General features: G+C 52.1%; 1 protein-coding gene across 1 annotated transcript in view; it reads right to left on the reverse strand.

Annotated features, from left to right (window-relative positions):
• Positions 1-10,450, reverse strand: part of CSMD2 (CUB and Sushi multiple domains 2) — a 653,956-nt gene extending 643,506 nt beyond the window's left edge. The window contains exon 1 of the mRNA XM_036829393.1: positions 10,139-10,450. Coding sequence (XP_036685288.1) covers positions 10,139-10,340 — 202 coding nt within the window. The 5' untranslated portion in view covers positions 10,341-10,450. The remainder of the gene's footprint in view (positions 1-10,138) is intronic.
• Between the last annotated feature and the right edge of the window lie 6,224 nt (positions 10,451-16,674).

A 16,674-nucleotide genomic window follows, 5' to 3' on the forward strand; every position in this document is an offset into this window, starting at 1 on the left:
CAAGGATGTTCTTCAGAACTTCATGTGTAGTCAGGAGGAGTTACAGACAAGCCAGGGGTTTATTCCCAGGGGGAGTGGATATACACAATGGGATGGATGCACAACTCATAATGCAGTGAAGGACTAGACATATACAAGGAGCAGGGCTAGATCTATAAACTATAGTGCTAAGTAAATAAAAAGACACTTGATGAAATTTATAGTTCACTATCATTTATGTAAATTTACATATGCACACAAAACAACCTTACATATTTTATAAGGATCCATGCATATTTCAAGATATATATAAAATATATTAGAGTGGGTACCGATGGGAGAAGGCAACAATTGCTTTGGGATTGGGGATAAAGGAAGGAAATTTTTAAAAATAAAAGAAGAAAGGAGCCTTTCATAGATAGATGATCATAAAGTGTCATGATCTGAGGGTAGGTTAATTCCATGTCATGCTCAAAGAAAAAAAAAAAAAAAGCAGAAACCAAAAAAACACCCAGCAGTGCCTTCCACATGACCAGGAAAACTATCCTTGTTACATTTTCCTCTTTCCATGTTTCTTGGAACAAAATGTCACAGGAGATGTGAGTCCCAGTGGTCCTCAAACACAGGGAATTTCCATCTTGCTAGAGTTAAAAGGCCTCGGGGCAAATCTTGTCCCCCGGATGGATGTGTTAGTGAATATGAAGCCCAAGCAATCATCTCCCCCAGCCTGAGCTCAGTGATGCTGCCCCAGGGTAGGTGGGTGGGTGGGAAGACAGGAGGCTGCAGCAGATGTCTGATGGGCGGTGGATGGGAATTGTCCGTGTCCTCCCTTTCAATTTCTCAGGATCAGCCACTTGGAGGGTAAGAATGGATAAGGGCCAGGAAGCTGAGTGAGTTCACCCTCCTTCATCCACTACCCCTGCGCCCTGAAGCATAGCCAGGCAGGCTGTCTGCAAAGGTAGTGAGATTCGCATCCCTGGCATGCCAAGCCAGCCTGACCACTGGGCAGGATCTCCCATCGGATGGGGCTTACACTGGTGACCTACTCTAAAATCTCTGGATCCTTTTTGTCTTGTTAATTAAATAATGCCAAGTTCAGCATTACATAGACAAGGTGGGTATTATTATCTCCACTTTACAGGCAAGGAAGTCAGGCCCAGGAAGAAGAAATGAGATGTAGAGTCATGACCAAGGCTGGAAGACTAGTTTCCTGACTCTCAGGCCAAATTTTAAGAAACATATCAAATATATCAGAACGTGTTCCTTCCAGCTATGAATCTGCCATGGCTCAGCCCTTCTAGGACTGCACAAATGACAAAGGCCAGGAGAGCAGGGCAACACAGGCCCCTGGGGGGAGGGATGCCATCCTTGAAGGGGCAGTTTTCATGCTAGGAACACTTTATTTTATTTTATTTTTTAATTTTTATTTTATATTGGAGTATAGTTGATTAACAATGTTGTGTTAGTTTCAGGTGTACAGCAAAGTGATTCAGTTATACATATACGTGTATCTATTCTTTTTCAAGTTCTTTTCCCATTTAGGTTATTATAGAATATTGAGCACATTTCCTTGTGCTATACAGTAGGTCCTTGTTGGTCATGGACTGAAAATAAATCATTAAACTTTCACCTCCTTTTTGCTGCCGAGTAATGTGCCAGAAGCCTCATGCACCATCACCAAGCCTCACCCAGTCTCTGAGCCGCTCTCCACCTTTGACTCCTACCCCTGACATGGCGATGGAGGAGTTATGAGGGCAGGAGGTGGTAAGACTCAGGCTGGGGTGGGGAGTTAGGCAGCAACCCGCAGACAAACCTCCCGGGGCCTGAGTCGACTCTACCACACTTGCTCATCTCAGAAAGGGTTATCAATCACTCTGCACAAAATGCCTACGCATTCTCTGATAATTCGCTTGTATCTCAAATGGTCTGTTTCAAAGTTTCTGCTTTCTCCCTTTCAAGTTACAACTGTCACACCTGCTTACTTTCAATCAATAAATAGATGTAGCTACTTAATAATGGACCTTACTCTATTGCCTATTTGAAAACCAAGAAGATGGACACATAATTTTTTGAGGTTTCTGGATTATAATTGCACTTGAGTATAAATGAGACGTGGGCAGGGAGGAAGGCTATTTGTGCCACAATATGAGCCCTTATTTTCTGCTCCAGACCACATGGGAGATTCTCAAATAAGTTTCTAAGAGTTATCTTGGTGCTGTCAGTAATTTAACTACACAGACATTACTTTTAGCATCACAAGAGTTCCTTTAACGATGATTTTCAAGGGCAGAATTGACATCTCCTTAGAGCTCAATTCAGTTTAAAATTTTCCAACAATAAGAAACAAATAGGTAGAAAGTGAAAGGCAGTTTCCAGTGGGGAAACTCCTCGAAAGAGGGGACCACAGAGGTGAACCCCTACACTACCCAGAACTTTGCTTTCTGTGGGTACAGCCACCCCGCTAGCTCTAGGGTGGGCACAGTGCCCTTCTCTGATGTTGGGCTTGACAAGGGCTGCACTGGGGCTCCTGCCTTGTGCCTGGCATATTTCTCTGCTAGGCTTCATGGTGGTGGCCACACAGGACTCCCAATTTCTCCCTGAAGAATGACCCCTAATAGCAGAGACTGGAGCCACCAGCATTTTAGAATCTACACCAGTGTGGAACCAACGGCTGATGGGGACTTTCTATCTGCTAGAAATTTCACAGTTCAGGCAAATGAGGAACTGAGGAGTTCTGGGGAGGAAGATAAAGATGCTACAATAAGGTGAAGCAGGTTAGGTTGTTTCTGGTACCCTCCTTAATTTCCCATTTCCTCACAGTGCCCACTCAATTGGTTATATAATCCCACTACATCTCCCAGTATCCCCTCCCAATTCACCCAACCTAAGCCACCCCAATACATCCTAAGTCACCCCCATCTCACCCCATCCCAACACAACTCATTCACTCCGCTCTACCATATCCCGATTGTCCCACTCTACCCCAACCCAACTCCACCCATCCCATCTTATCCCATCCCATCCCACCCCATCCCAATCCATTCTGACCCAATCCTATCCCACTTCACTCCGTCCTATCCCAGTCAATCCCCCGAACACTCTCTATCTCCCAATTCCACCTCAAACCATCATATTTTACTCAATCCTATTCCATTTCATTCCACCACCCATCTCAGTCCATCCCAATTCATTCTATCTGTTCCATCCCAATATACATCCCAACCCATGCTTGATCCTACCCCAACTCACTCCTTCCTACTTCACCTCAGTCCATCTCAAATTATCCTGTTTCTCCAATCCCACCCCATCATATTCCATTCCATCCGCTCCCATCCCATCTCCTGCCCGCTCCCCTCCCATCTCCTGCTTGGCCAGAGTTCTCATTTTTTAATGTATACAGGGCATGACCATTCTTCATGTCATGTGAAACTACATGAGAAAGCCAAAGGACCCCAGAGATCTAAGAGTTAAGTGTGTATTGGGGTGGAAGAGGAGGGGAAAAAAGATACAGAATCTCATCTTTATTTTTTTTCAAACAACTTCCAAAATGCTTAATCTACTGATAGGGAACCAAAAGCATGCTCTAAAAAGAGTATGTAATTCTTATTATGTCTTGAATTTGTACAGGCCCCCCAAAAAAGAATCTCATCTTTAAAAGTGGGGTATGAAAAGATAGCCCAGGGGGTTGAGCTCCCACATCCAGAAAGAAAATAAATATGAGTTTCATGTTTCTCTTAACTTACAAGAACCAGGAAAGAGCTCTAAGAACCACACCACTATTTTCAAGTTGAGAAACCCACATTGCATAGCCTACCCTTTGCTTTCTGTGGGCCCAACGGGAAGCCGAATTCTATTCAAAGCCAATGAATCCTGAGACAGTGTCTCTGTGAGGTGGAAAACTCTGAGGTAACCCTCCATTTTCAGGTTCACCCAGATGTTTCCCTGTTGCCTTGGAAAATCTCTGTAGCAGACAGAGAGGAGGGATTGGGAGGCCATATCCCACTCAGAATGAAACCCAAGGAAGGCAGTGTCAGTGACATTCTCCAACCTCTAGGGGGAGCTAGAGGGTCCGCCCTCTTCACCCCTCTAGGAAGACATGTACTAACATGGGCTGATAGGTGGGTGAGTCGGCCAGGTTCTAAGGAGTGTGCTTTCAGTGGGAGGAGCAGAGGAAAGACTCTTGCTGATGCATCTGGTGGCATCTTAGAGTGGCATAGGATGAGAACTGTTTCTCTTATAATTCTAAGAGGCTGGTGCAGAAAGCAAGTGGACAATAGTAGTAGCAGTAGAGGTAGTGGCAGCGTTTAACATACACTGAATGCTAACAACAGGTCCGGCACTGTGACAGATGCTTTCCACGAATTAAAAGGATGGGCCCTAGAGTCAGGAAGCCCTGAGGTTCAATCCTGTCTCCTCTCCTATCTGCTCTATAATCTTGGCCAAATTGTTTAATTTCTGAGTCTCAGTCTCTTCCAATGTGATATTATAGTACCTGAATTGTTGTGAGAATTGAATAGGAATGTCTATAAAGCACTAAGCCAGCACTCAGTAAAGGAGAGCTATCGTTAGTAATATGTAGAAGGACATAGGGCCGCCTCCCACCTGGGGATGCCCCTTCATCACATCCCACTCCTCCAAGCCCCTTGCCTTGGGAATGTCCAAAAGGACAGTCATAGAGAAAGGGAACCCTGGGCTCCAGAGAACCTGCCTCTGATCCTTTCAACGGGTGTTTATTGAGTGTCTGCTATGTGCTGTGATCTGGGCTACAATGCTCGCCTAAGTTCATAGAGCCTTAGGGAATAAAGGCAGACATTGTCTCATTAAACAAGAAATCCCGATATGTCCTGATGAGTTTTACAATACGAGGAGTTTGACAACCTGGGTTGTGAGAGTTCACAGCAGAGTTCAGTCGAGACTGGTGCCTGAGACTAGAAGCAAATCAAGGACGGCTTTGTAGTCACCTCCAGGAGCTGTGGTGGAGATGGATGGACCATGGCTGCTTGAGGAGTTGGAAGGTTGAGATCCAAGCTCAAGTGCTAAAAGCATCACAGCATAACTGATGGGCACAGCCCAGTGGGAAAAGCAGGACAGAGATAGGCAGCCTGTGTGGAAGGATTCCAGGGGTGGCACCAGCTGGGTCTCCTTAGAAATCAGATAACAGGGTGGGTACCAGTAAAGGATTTGGAGTCAGGCAGGCCTGGGTTCAATCTCTGGCTGACTAGGGGTGTGGTTAAGTTATGTGTCCTCTCTGAACCTATTTCTTTGTGGATAAAATGGGGAGAATAATATTACTGGCCTCACTCGGTTGCTGTGAGGGTCGAGTTAATACATGCAAGTGCTTGGGTTGCTGTCAGCACATGATGAGGACTCAACAGACATCAGCTGTTAGTGTCACTCCCCTGGGTACCCAGACAGCTTTCTGAGCAGTGGAGGAGGATATTGGGAGGGTACACAGACTTCCTGGCCGAGTCCTCTGTCCTCAGTGTTCCTGTTCCAACCCCATCTTTCATTCAATGGGCACAATCAATATGTATGTGCTGGGCCTGTTGCATCTCTGATTTCTAATCCCTTCCAAAACACAGGGATGCCTTGTCCCTTTTGCACGCAGGCAGCCTGAGCCTTGGGGAGGTCTGAAGATCAGCTAGTTCTCCAACAAGGAATATCTGGCTCTGCTGAGCCATCAGAGTTCCTAAATCCTGCTGGCGTGACAATGATGATGAAACAGAGGCAGATGAGACACATGAGGCAAGGTGGTGCCGCTGAAGCCACCTGCTGGACTCTTCTGGACACACCCAAACCTTGCAGTGTCCGAGCCCTGGCAATCTGGTTCTCCAGTGCCTTTCCACATCATTCTAGCCTCACCTTCAACAAAGCTACCCTGTCACCAGTCCAAGACATGGTCAACACTCTCTGCTGTGGTCAGTTTCTTTTTTAAAACCACAAACCCACAGCTCAATTGCAAATGGAAATTCAAATACATACATTGGTGCCTTTCCTGGGGGGGTGGGGGGGTGGGTAATGCTTAGGGCTTGTTCTTGTATTGGTTCTAGAACTTAAGGAGCTATCTTACCAATCTGTGACATTTGGTTCTGGAGGGAAAGCAACTGGGGATCAGGTGGCTTTGTTGTCGCATTACCTCTGCAAACCAACTGGCTTCTTTGATCCCTAAAACTCTTGTTTTAGGCTTATCAGCCCCTAGAAAACTGTCCAAGAAAAAAATATTTTAAAAAATCATCTGAGGCTTCCCTGGTGGCACAGTGGTTGAGAATCTGCCTGCCAATGCAGGGGACAGGGGTTCGAGCCCTGGTCTGGGAAGATCCCACATGCCGCGGAGCAACTAGGCTCGTGAGCCACAACTACTGAGCCTGCCCGTCTGGAGCCTGTGCCCCGCAACAAGAGAGGCCGCGACAGTGAAAGGCCCGTGCACCGCGATGAAGAGTGGCCCCCGCTTGCCACAACTAGAGGAAGTCCTCGCACATAAACGAAGACCCAACACAGCCCAAAAAAATAAATAAATAAAGTAAAAAAATAAATAAATAAGTCAGGAGCTCTTTAAAAAAAAAAATCATCTGCTGATTTAACAACCATCTATCAGCCACCAATTCTATGCCAGGTCCTGAGCTGGGTGCTGGGGATGCCAAGAGAAATAAAGCACTGTCCCTGCCCTCAGGAAGCTCACAGTTCAATACATGAGGCGGATAAATAACTACTTTGAATACAATTCAGTTAGTACTGTCATCAAACACTGGGTATGGTCAGTGCTCCAGTTTTTAAGAGGCCTCTGAAAACAAGCAAAGCAGGGGGAAATTTTTTAAAAATAATTTGATATTTGATTTCTTTTAAAGCAATGAAGTGGTTAGCATGGGAAAAATCAGAACTTGAAACTGTAAGTATAAAAATCCTTATACTTACAGTTGAATATTGCCTTTATTTTAAATTACTTATTAAGGAAATGGGAAGCATAACAGTCTTTTCAATGCTCAGAGCTGCTTAATTCGGAGAAAAGTAGCCAGGTTTGAGAACATTTGAGAGAATGAACCTGACAGAACTTGATGGCCACCTGATAAGAAAGGAGTTGAGGATGATCCTAAGGTTCCCAGCTAGGTAACTGGGAGGCTGCCAGTACCACCAGCCTGCACGGAGGATACTGGAGGTTAGGTGCAGAGCTAATGAGTTCGTTTTGGAAGGGAAACATCTATGTGAAGATGTCCAAGAGTCAGCCTGTTATACGGGCTGTGTAGATCCAGAGCTTCCGTGGGCTAGGAAGCCAATAGACATATATCGGGAGAAGCATCTTGGCAGGAGAGATCTGTCTGGAAGCTTCAGAGTGTGGTAGTGGAAGAAACGGGCCTGGATGAGCTCACCCAGGGAGGAGTGAAAGGAAATGAGGAAAAGCATAAGGAATGGAACACTGCAGGAAGCCAGACTTTCAAGAGGGGAATAAGTGCTACTATTAGAAACTGGGAAGGAACAGCCAAGAGGTAGGAGAAAAATCAGCCAAGCACAGTGTGCCGGAAGCCCAAGGAAGAGAAATTTTAAAGGAAGTAATCCAAAGTGTTCACAGTTCAGAGAGGTAAAGGAAGAGAAAGAAAGACAAAGCAGGTGGGTTTGGCGATTAAGGTGGTCATCAGTGATCTTTCCTAGAGAGTTCCAGTCCTGGGGACAGAAGCCAGTCGGCAGGGAGTGAATGGTCGCAGAGAAATTGAGTTCAAGACTCGTCTGAAGAGAGTTAACCTGTAAACGAGAAAGAAAGATGGGATGGGAGCTAAAAGGTCAATAGGGCCAAGAAGTCTGGTTGGCTTGTTTTATGTTAGAGATTAAGTTGTTTAGGGAAAACAAAAGACAGGAGACTGATGGATCTATCATCTAGGGGGAGGAGGTAACTGCTGGAAGGTCTCTAGGGAGGCTGGGGGTGGGGGAAGTGTGAGGGCACAGATGGAAGGGGTGAGGGTCCAAGTTGAAGCAGGTAAGGAGGCTTCTCCTTTCAAATCCTATATTCATTTTATCCAGTCATCACTGGGCCAAGGAAGGGAGACAGCGCAGTCCTGAGCATCTTTTAAAGTCAACGGCGTGAAGAGAACACAAAATAAATGTGCTTCCCCCTCTAATGTGCCAAATCCTGCCATCATCTGTCACCAAGTCCACTTCCAAATCTCCGCTGCTGGCAAGGTCAAACACCACATGTAAATGCGGGATGGGAAGCCAGAGCACGCCCACCAGAGAGCAAGCACCCCCTCCCCCAAGCCATTCAGCACTCCCACCCCCAACTTCTCTGCCAACCAAAAAGCTGCAAGCCAACCGATCTCTCCAACGCAGGATTCCAGCACAGCCCAGCAGTGTGCAAGCTCCGGTAGTCGGCCTTCTTCTTTCCCTGGGGGCATGACATGCCCAAGGGGCAGGGACAAATCGAGCCAGAAAGCCAGCTGGATCATATTAGGGGCAATCTCAGGTCTGCTAAGCCGGAGCAGGGGCCGCTCCTGGACACACGTCTGAGAGACCTGACAGCCGGTACGAGCGGTACCCCCACCTCTCATGTGGCAAGTCTGGTGACCAGCGGCGTTGTTGTGAACCGTGCAGCCACCCAGTGGGTGTGGGTGTGCGCGAGGCCTGAGCTCCTAGGCGCGCGCACCGCGGGCGCCCCTCTCTGGGTGTCGGCCGCTATGACTCTTAGGGGAACCTGAGAAAGTCCGGTCAAGTAGGGATGGGAGAGCTAGGGCTGGCTCAGGGCGCCCTTCCCGACCAGCAGCCCTAACATTCCCGGCTAAGGAGCTGGCGACACGGTCTGCGGGGACTGGCTCACAAGATGCTGGAGCCCAGAGTGGACAGAAGTGCTCGCCAGGGAAGGGTGGCCGTTTCCAAAAAGGGACCACCTAGAGGCTCGGATGGCTGAGGCCAAGCCTTCAAAGGTTCAATCGGTGGTTTAAAAAAACAATAAACAAGTAAATAAAAAACCCTACACGGCTCCAGGCGGGAGGTGCTCTCAGTCAAAGCCTGGGCAGCAGGTGTTACGGGTTTTCTCCCCCCGTGGGTGTCAGCCTCCAGCCTAAATAAAAATGCGGCCCCAGGCATCGCCCGTCGGACCCGTCCCCACCCGGGGACACAGAACTTTCTAGGCTGTGGCTACAGCTGAGCCTCGGAGGGGTGCAGGGGGTAAAGCGGGAGGGCAGCAGTCGAGGCCTGTGGTTCCCAGTGGGGACTGGGTTCTCTCCAAGGTCCGCGTGCCTTCCCGGTCCGCAAGCTGCAGCCACACATCAGAGAAGTTCCGGGACTCGCCACACCCGCCAGGTCTGTCCTCCTCCCCGACTCGGTCGCCGGGAGCAGGTCCCGCCGCCCGCGCCGCCGCTGCCGCAGACCCGGCGCTCGGCTGCAGCAGGGCGCGGGAAAGGGCACTTTGGCGCGGAGTGGAAACCGAGGGCAATGTGGCGGCGCGGGGCCTGGCGGCGACACTCCCTCCCCCGCCCCCGGGCGCAACCCCCGCCCCCGCCTGTCCTTCGCTCAGCACCCTCCAGCCCCCACCGGAGTCCTCCAGCTCGGCGTGCTCTGGACCCCCGCCCAGCTGACCCCCCTCCCAGCCCAGAGCGCCCAGGGAGGGGGACACTTGCGGAGGGGGGTGGCGGCCGCAGTCTCCGGGCGGCTCCGGCGGGGGCGCGGGCTTCAGTTGCGAGAAAAATGGGCGGGGGCAGGGAAGGGCAGACCCTGCAGACGCGGAAATGGGGAGGGGGCGCGCCGTTCCGCTCCAGCCCCCAGGACGGGCGTGCCAACCAGGATCGGGAGGCGGGGAGGGCTCCAGGAAAGTTTATCTGGGAAAAGCCTGGCACCTTGGGGGCTGGGAGGCTGAAGAAACTGAAGCCACGGTCCGGGAGCCCCGCAACCCCAGGCGGGGATGGTCTGTCTCCCAGGCCACCTGGCCGGATCCGGCCAAGTTGCGGCTGGGGGTGTGGGTAGCAGTGAGGGTGAGGGTGGCGGGGAGTAAGGGTGAGGGTGGGGGGGAAAGAGGGGGGGCAGAGGCGAGGCTGAGCAGGACGGTGGGCGTTTGGGAGGGCGGGAGGTTAAGGCGGAGGGCGGGGGGAAGGGACAGGGACCGGGTCGTGGATGGGTGGGCTCGGGGCTCGGGTGGGGCGCGCGGCGGCCGCCGGTTCCCCGGCGCGGCCGGACTTACCCGCGGCGGCCGAGGCGCTGAGCAGCCCCCAGCCCAGCAGCAGCAGCAGCAGCGGCGGCGGCGGCGGCGTCGGCGGCGGCGGCGGCGGACGGCCCCAGCGGCTCCCAGCGCCCGGCACAAGCGCCGAAATCCCGGCTTCGGCGCGAGCCCTCCCCGCGGGGCAGCCGCAGCGCCCCTGCTTCCGTCCCCGCGAGCGCGGCATGGCGCGGCCGGCAGCGCCGAGGGAGAGGCTCCCCTCGCAGTGGAGGAGAAAGGAGGTCAGGAGAGCTCTGGAGCTTTTTTCTGCTCGGAAAAAATCCCGGTACGCGGGAGCTCTGAGCTTCTGCGGCTGGAATGAACCAAGTGTCCGCCCGGCCGGGGAGAGGCGCGCTGCGCTCTCGGAAATGACTCGCTCCAATCCCGCTTCGGGGGGTTCGCGCCGGGGGGCGGAGGGGGGGTGAATTATCCCCGGATTAATCACTCCGGAGCCGCTTCTCCGCCGCTCCAAATGCTGGGGGTGGAGGCGCAGCAAAGGAGAAAATATTGGGAGGGGGCGGGTGTTCCTCTTCAGCGCCACCTCCACCTCCAGACAAACCACAGATTACATCTAAAGGGTTGTTTATTCCTGTTTGTTTTACAATTGACCAGTTTCTTTTAAGTTCAGTTCTCTCGTTTCCATTTATAAAATCACCCATTAATACACCCTCCCCCTTACACACACGCGCGCACACACACACAGTGATACACACAGACACTCAGGCGCGCGCGCACACACACACACACACACACACGTACACACACGCCTCTTCCACGTTTGGAAATTAGAATACTGTCTGGGAAAAGGTAACCAAAGAAGGACGCGGTTCCCCAAGTCACGGCTCTTACGAGCTGATCTTGGGTGGTGGCTTTTAACTTGCAATCTGGGGCGTGGGGCGATGCTTACCAGCCCCAGTGGCAGCAGCCTCCTACCCCATCCCAGGAGAAGGGTGTGTGTGCGTAGACCCAGGATTAAGAATTGGAGGGAGGGAGGGAGGGGCGGAGGTGGGGGAACCCGCGGGTTTGGCTCTGTTCTGTCCTTCCCCTACCCTAAGGCAAAATCTCGGGATGGAGGGAGGCGTGCTTGTGTCCGTTGCGGTGGGGGAGGGGAAGTGAGGTTGGTAGAGGAACGGTGCAAGAGTTACTTGTGCAATTTATCCTCAAAATTAAATAACCGGACCCGGCTTCTTCTCATCCTTACCCTCCTCCTCCCAGCCCTGGCCCCAAACCAGACGAGTTTCTCCCAATGGCGAGAGCCCCTTCCCACTTCTTTCCCGCCGCCGCTGCCGCCAGGCCCCAAGGGCTCTGCGCCGGTCCCCACCCGATCCCCCACCCCCACTCGATCGCCGTCTCTGTCTCGTCTCTCCTAGGCTCCTCCGTCAGTCACGATGGCTCCTTAGCTGTCTACGCCAAACTCTCCGCGAGAGGGAACAGACGCTAGGGGGGGGGGGGGGGACCAGGAGGGGTAGGGCCTGGGGAGGAGGTTCCCCCCCCGGCGCGCGGGGTGGAAAGGCACTAGCCGGTGAACACCCTTCCCCTTTGCCCGAGGCACCCGGGAGAGGCTGCGCTAGGGGCGTAGGGGGGTTGGCAAGCCGGAGCTCTAGTGTCTGCGAGCCCAGGGGGGCAATGGCCCGCGGTCGGTGGGAATATTCCGGGAAAGAGCGTGGAAAGGGCTATGGGGCTGACGACCGGAGTGGGGAAGGCGGCGGACAGGGCCGGAGGAGTGGATGCTTGTCCCTGCCCCCCAAGAAAAACTTGCTGTGCGGAGCCGCGATCTCCCCATCTCCCAGCTCCCTTGATGCCCGGCTCCCTCCTCCACCTCAAGTTGTTCCGGTTTCCCAGTATGAGCTCATCCCGCAGCTGGGGAGCCAGCCCGGTAGCCCCGGGCCGGTGAGCGTCCTCAGAATCGCCGGGCGCCTTCCCCACCCCCAACAGGCTGCCTTTCTCGCCCCTCCCGACGCCGCCTCGCTGGGTGCCAAGAACCGACCGAAACGGCCAGAACTCCACAGTGAAAGGCCTGCTTTATGTCCCCGGAGCAGCGAGGAGGGGGCTTGTCGCTTCCCATTGTCCAGGCCCAGCCCCCAAAAGAGAGGGCTCAGCCAGCCAAGCCTTGGCCTTCCCGCCAGCGCTGGAGAGAAGGGGGGGGCTGGCTGGGCCATTGGTGGGTGGCAGCCTTGGGGGTGCTGTTGGTGGGATCTTCCCTGGGGGAAAGCCCTGGCTCATGAGCTTGGGCCTCTCCCCTCTCCTGCCAGAGGGGTCCTCGAGCTCCAGCGGGCAGAGCCCTCCCCTGCAGCCTACAGCTGGGCAGGAGGGAGTCTGGGCTGCTCTGTAATTCTGGGGCTCCAGGCCAGAGGGCTTCCCCCACTCCCTCCTCAGCCCCAGCACTTTGCTCTGTGGCTGCAACCCACAGCTGATGTTTACCCCGGAACCCTCCCCGGCAATGGGGCATTTGTCATCCTTCTCCCTGGGGGCCGTGGAGGGCAGGGACACCCTTTTAATTCCTGACACTGGCCCAGCTACTCACTTCCTCCACCATTCCTCCCTCCCTCTGATCTATCTGTGTCCACATATACTTACTGAGGCCTCCTGAGTTCCGGGCCCTGTGCCAGCCTGTGCTGTGGGCAATGCAGAGATGCACAGTGTGCGGTCCTGCATGGGAGGATGCGGGGCACAGATGGAAACCCCCCCACAGCCCAGGCAGTGCTGATCTGATCGCCAGGACGGAAAAGGCATGTTACAGACAGTAACAAAGGCACATCAAGACAGGAAGCTTTTCTTGGACTTGGGGGATCATAAGGCCAATTTAAGGAGGGAAGTAAGATTTGGGCTGGACCCTGAAGCCTGGATACGTTGACGAGGTGAAGATTGATTTACTCAGCAAATAGTAATTGAGCATCATTACATGCCAGCCACTGTGCTAGATAAACACACTTGAGTGAACTGTCCCTGGCTTGAGGAAGGCAGGTGATAAATAAACAATTATATATAAAGTAACTCATCAAAGATGCTATAAAGAAAAAGTTCATAGTTGCTGTGAGAAGGGCTACACGGGGCGTACTTTAAATAGGTGGTCTGGGGAGGCCTCTCTGAGGTGGTGACCTTGAAGGTGGGATTGAAAATTAAGCTAAACAGCCATGCAAAGAGTTGGGAAAAGGAAGGGCAAGGGCCTGAAAAGGGAGGGGGTCTGGGATAGGCGGCTGGGTGTGGGTCAAGGTGAATAAGAGGGGACCCCTAAGAGATGAGGGAGGGGATGGGACCAGAGCCAGATCATGCAGGGTCTTTTAGGGGCTGATGAGGAGATTGGATTTTAGTCTTAAAAAGGGGGAAGTACAAGGTGTATTCATTTGCTAGGGCTGCCGCCATAACAAATAACAAAGTACCACATACCTGTGTGGCTGAAACAACAGAAATGTATTGTCTCAAGGTTCTGGAAGCTAGAAGTCCGAGATCAAGGTGTCTACAAGGTTGGCTCCTTCTGAGTTTGCTCTCCTTGACTCGTAGATGGCATGTCTTTTCCCTACATCTTTACATTGTCTTCCCCCTGTACATGTCTGTGTCCAAATTTCCTCTTCTTATAAGGACACCAGTAATACTGGGTTAGACCTCACCTTACAGATTTAGTTTTAACTTAATTACCTCTTTAAAGCCCTGTCTCCAAATATAGTCACATTCTGAGGTCCTAGAGGTTAGGACTTCGACATAGGGAGGGACAGAATTCAGCACATAACAGGAGGAGAGGTCTTTACAGATGGAGGGAAGAGAGAGAAGAAATGCATGACAGTCAGAAAATAGATTTAAAGAGATGTCCATCAGGCTGCGTGGAGTGTGATTGCTTTATCAAGAAGTAGTCTGAAAAGGTGCACGGCTCTGAAGACCAGAGATGGGGACCCTGAACATTTGCAGGCCAAGGGAGAGGCAGGGGTCCAAGAGATAATAATAGCCCTCCCCTCTCTAGCCTAGGAGAGTGTGACTCTCAGCCCAGCCCCCGGGGCTGGCTCCCTGCCTACCCACTCGTATCTCCCCAGGAGCAAGAGGCAGCCATGGGTCAAGGTCTCTCCACAGTATCACATTGCAAAAAGCCCAATGTGGTGTGGTGACTGGCCAAGATAAGCCTAATACCCAGATAAGATCAGAGTTGGTTTTAGAAAGAAAACAAGGCCTGGTGCTCTAGAGAACTTGGCCTGACTCAGGTAGGGGCTGCACTCTTGATGCCCTGAAAGTTTCATTCTGACCTAAGAAGAAAATAAAAGAACCTGCTGAAGCCGAGAGAGAGAGAAAATGAGCCGGCAAATGGATGCTCTAGTAACGAGGGCAGAAATGGAGGCTGAGGGCTGAGTAGGACGGCAGAGAAGGGCTACAGAGCAAAGGCGAGGGCTCAGTGGAAAAGCCTGAGGTCTGAGTGGAGGGTGGGGATTTTAAAATGATGAACGCGATGGGACAGAAGCTAGTATTTCCCAAGAGCAAGGCTGTCACCGTAGAGATGACAGTGATCTGCTTCCCAAGGAAAGGTGACAGAAACGGTTCAGGAAGAAAAAGCCCAGGACAAACTTGGGGGGGAGGCTGTGGGAGCCCCACAACCAGGAGGGGGATGTGAGAAGGGCCCACAGTCTGGGCCATTCCTCCAGTGCTACCAAATGCTGGGACCATCGAATTCTAGCATTTCCTGCAGAAAATCCTGTGTTTGTGAAACAAAGAAAGGGACAGAACTCGAGTCAGTGGCAAAAGAGGTCAAATGTTTCCTCTGCTTGTCAGAGGCCATAATCCACAGGAGAGGGGCTATGCTCGGCTCTCATCTCTGCTTGAAGTTCCTCCAATCAGCTGTGCTATCGTAGCCCCTACGCCTTCACTCACGCTGCTTCCTCTGAGTGCGATACCATTCCTTCTCTCACTGTGCAGAGGAGATGATTCCTAATCACTCAGCTCAAGTGTCACCTCCTTCAGGTAGCTTCTCCTAACCAGCACCCGCAACACACACCCTCTGCTTAGTTAGATGCCCTTTGCAGCACGGCCAGCTAGCTGGACATCAGAAAGGTACGCCTCCCCTTCCATTGTATCGAGCAATGGTTCTCCACCAGGGGTGATTTGGCCCCCACGGGCCATTGGGCAGTGTCCACAGACATTTTTGGTTGTCACCACTGGAGGGTGCTATTGGCATCTAGGGGGTAGAGATGGTGCTAAACACCTTACATGCCCAGGGAAGCCCCCCTCCACCCCAAAGGTTTATTTGGCCAAAAATGTCAATAGTGCCGATTTATCACTGAGAAGTGGCTGCTTAGCCAGGACTACACTTTCCAGCCCCCTTTGCAGTTGGGTGCAGTCATAAGACAAGGGTTCTAGCCCAAGGAATGTAAGCAGAAGTGATGTGTGTGTCACTTAAAGGCTTACCCCATAAAATCCTCCCACCCTTATTCCTCCATTTGCTGGCTGGATACAGAGCATTTGGGGTCCCTAGGGGATGGCAGAGCCATGAGATGGAAGAAGCCTGGATCCCAAATCACCCTGTAGAGAAAAGTCACCCACCAGTTTGGGACACTTGAATTGGACTGTTAGGTGAGAAGCGACTTTTAACAGTAAAAAGACACCAAAATATTGAGGTGTGTTACAGCAGCTAGCAACACCGTCGTACACCCCTCCATGCTTTTTCTGCAGTATCATTTGCTTACTCCTCACTCATTCTTTTATTTGTGCAGCCACAAACATTAAGCTGCACACCAGGCTCTGTGCTAGGTGCTGAGGGAACAAATATAAACAAGAATAAGACATGACCATTGGTCCTTGCCCTCAGGCTATGGATAGCTTATTGAGAAAAGAGTTAAACAGCAAAGCATAATGACTCTGGGAGAATTACCGGATGTTATGGAAATGAGAAGGGCTTCTAGCTCAGCCTGGGGAGAGGGGCAGGCAAGAAGTGGCACCTTCCAGGAAGAAAGCAGTGTGGGCAAATGCAGGGTGGTAGACCCAGCAAGAAGAATCTGCAGTGCTCACAGGGGTCCAGGGTGCTGGAGGGCAGGCAGGAGGGGCACCGTACCTCTGATCTGCGATTCCCCAGTCTCTCTGTAACTGACAGCTTTCTCTTTTGCTCCCCCCGCAGTGGACTGGGGAGTTCCCTACGGCAGAAATGTCCTCCTGGAGGTCTCCTGAGTCCCTAGTGCCTGTGTGGTGTCTGGCATTCTCTGCTCTTGGATGTCCTGCAGGATGCTCTGCCCCAGCCTGCTCACAACTGAACTCACCTACTTCTGATCCGGCACCACAACCTGCCCCTCTGCTCGGTCCGCCATCTCAGGAGCCAGTTTCCACGTCCACCCAGTTCCTGAGCCAGAAACCTGGGGGATCATTCTGGCCTCTCCCTCTCACTCAGCCCCTACATCCAGGCAGCTCCCAAGTCCTCTAAATTCTGCCTCCTTCACATCTCCCAGGTCCTAGCCAGGTCCCTACATCTCTCTTCTGGGTTTCTGACAGCAGCCGCATAACAGGTGCCCCCAACTCCGCTCTTGTCCCATCCAACATTCCCATCCCATTCT

This window comes from Balaenoptera musculus, chromosome 1 (genome assembly GCF_009873245.2).
Source record: "Balaenoptera musculus isolate JJ_BM4_2016_0621 chromosome 1, mBalMus1.pri.v3, whole genome shotgun sequence".
In the NCBI taxonomy this organism is placed as follows: Eukaryota; Metazoa; Chordata; class Mammalia; order Artiodactyla; family Balaenopteridae; genus Balaenoptera; species Balaenoptera musculus.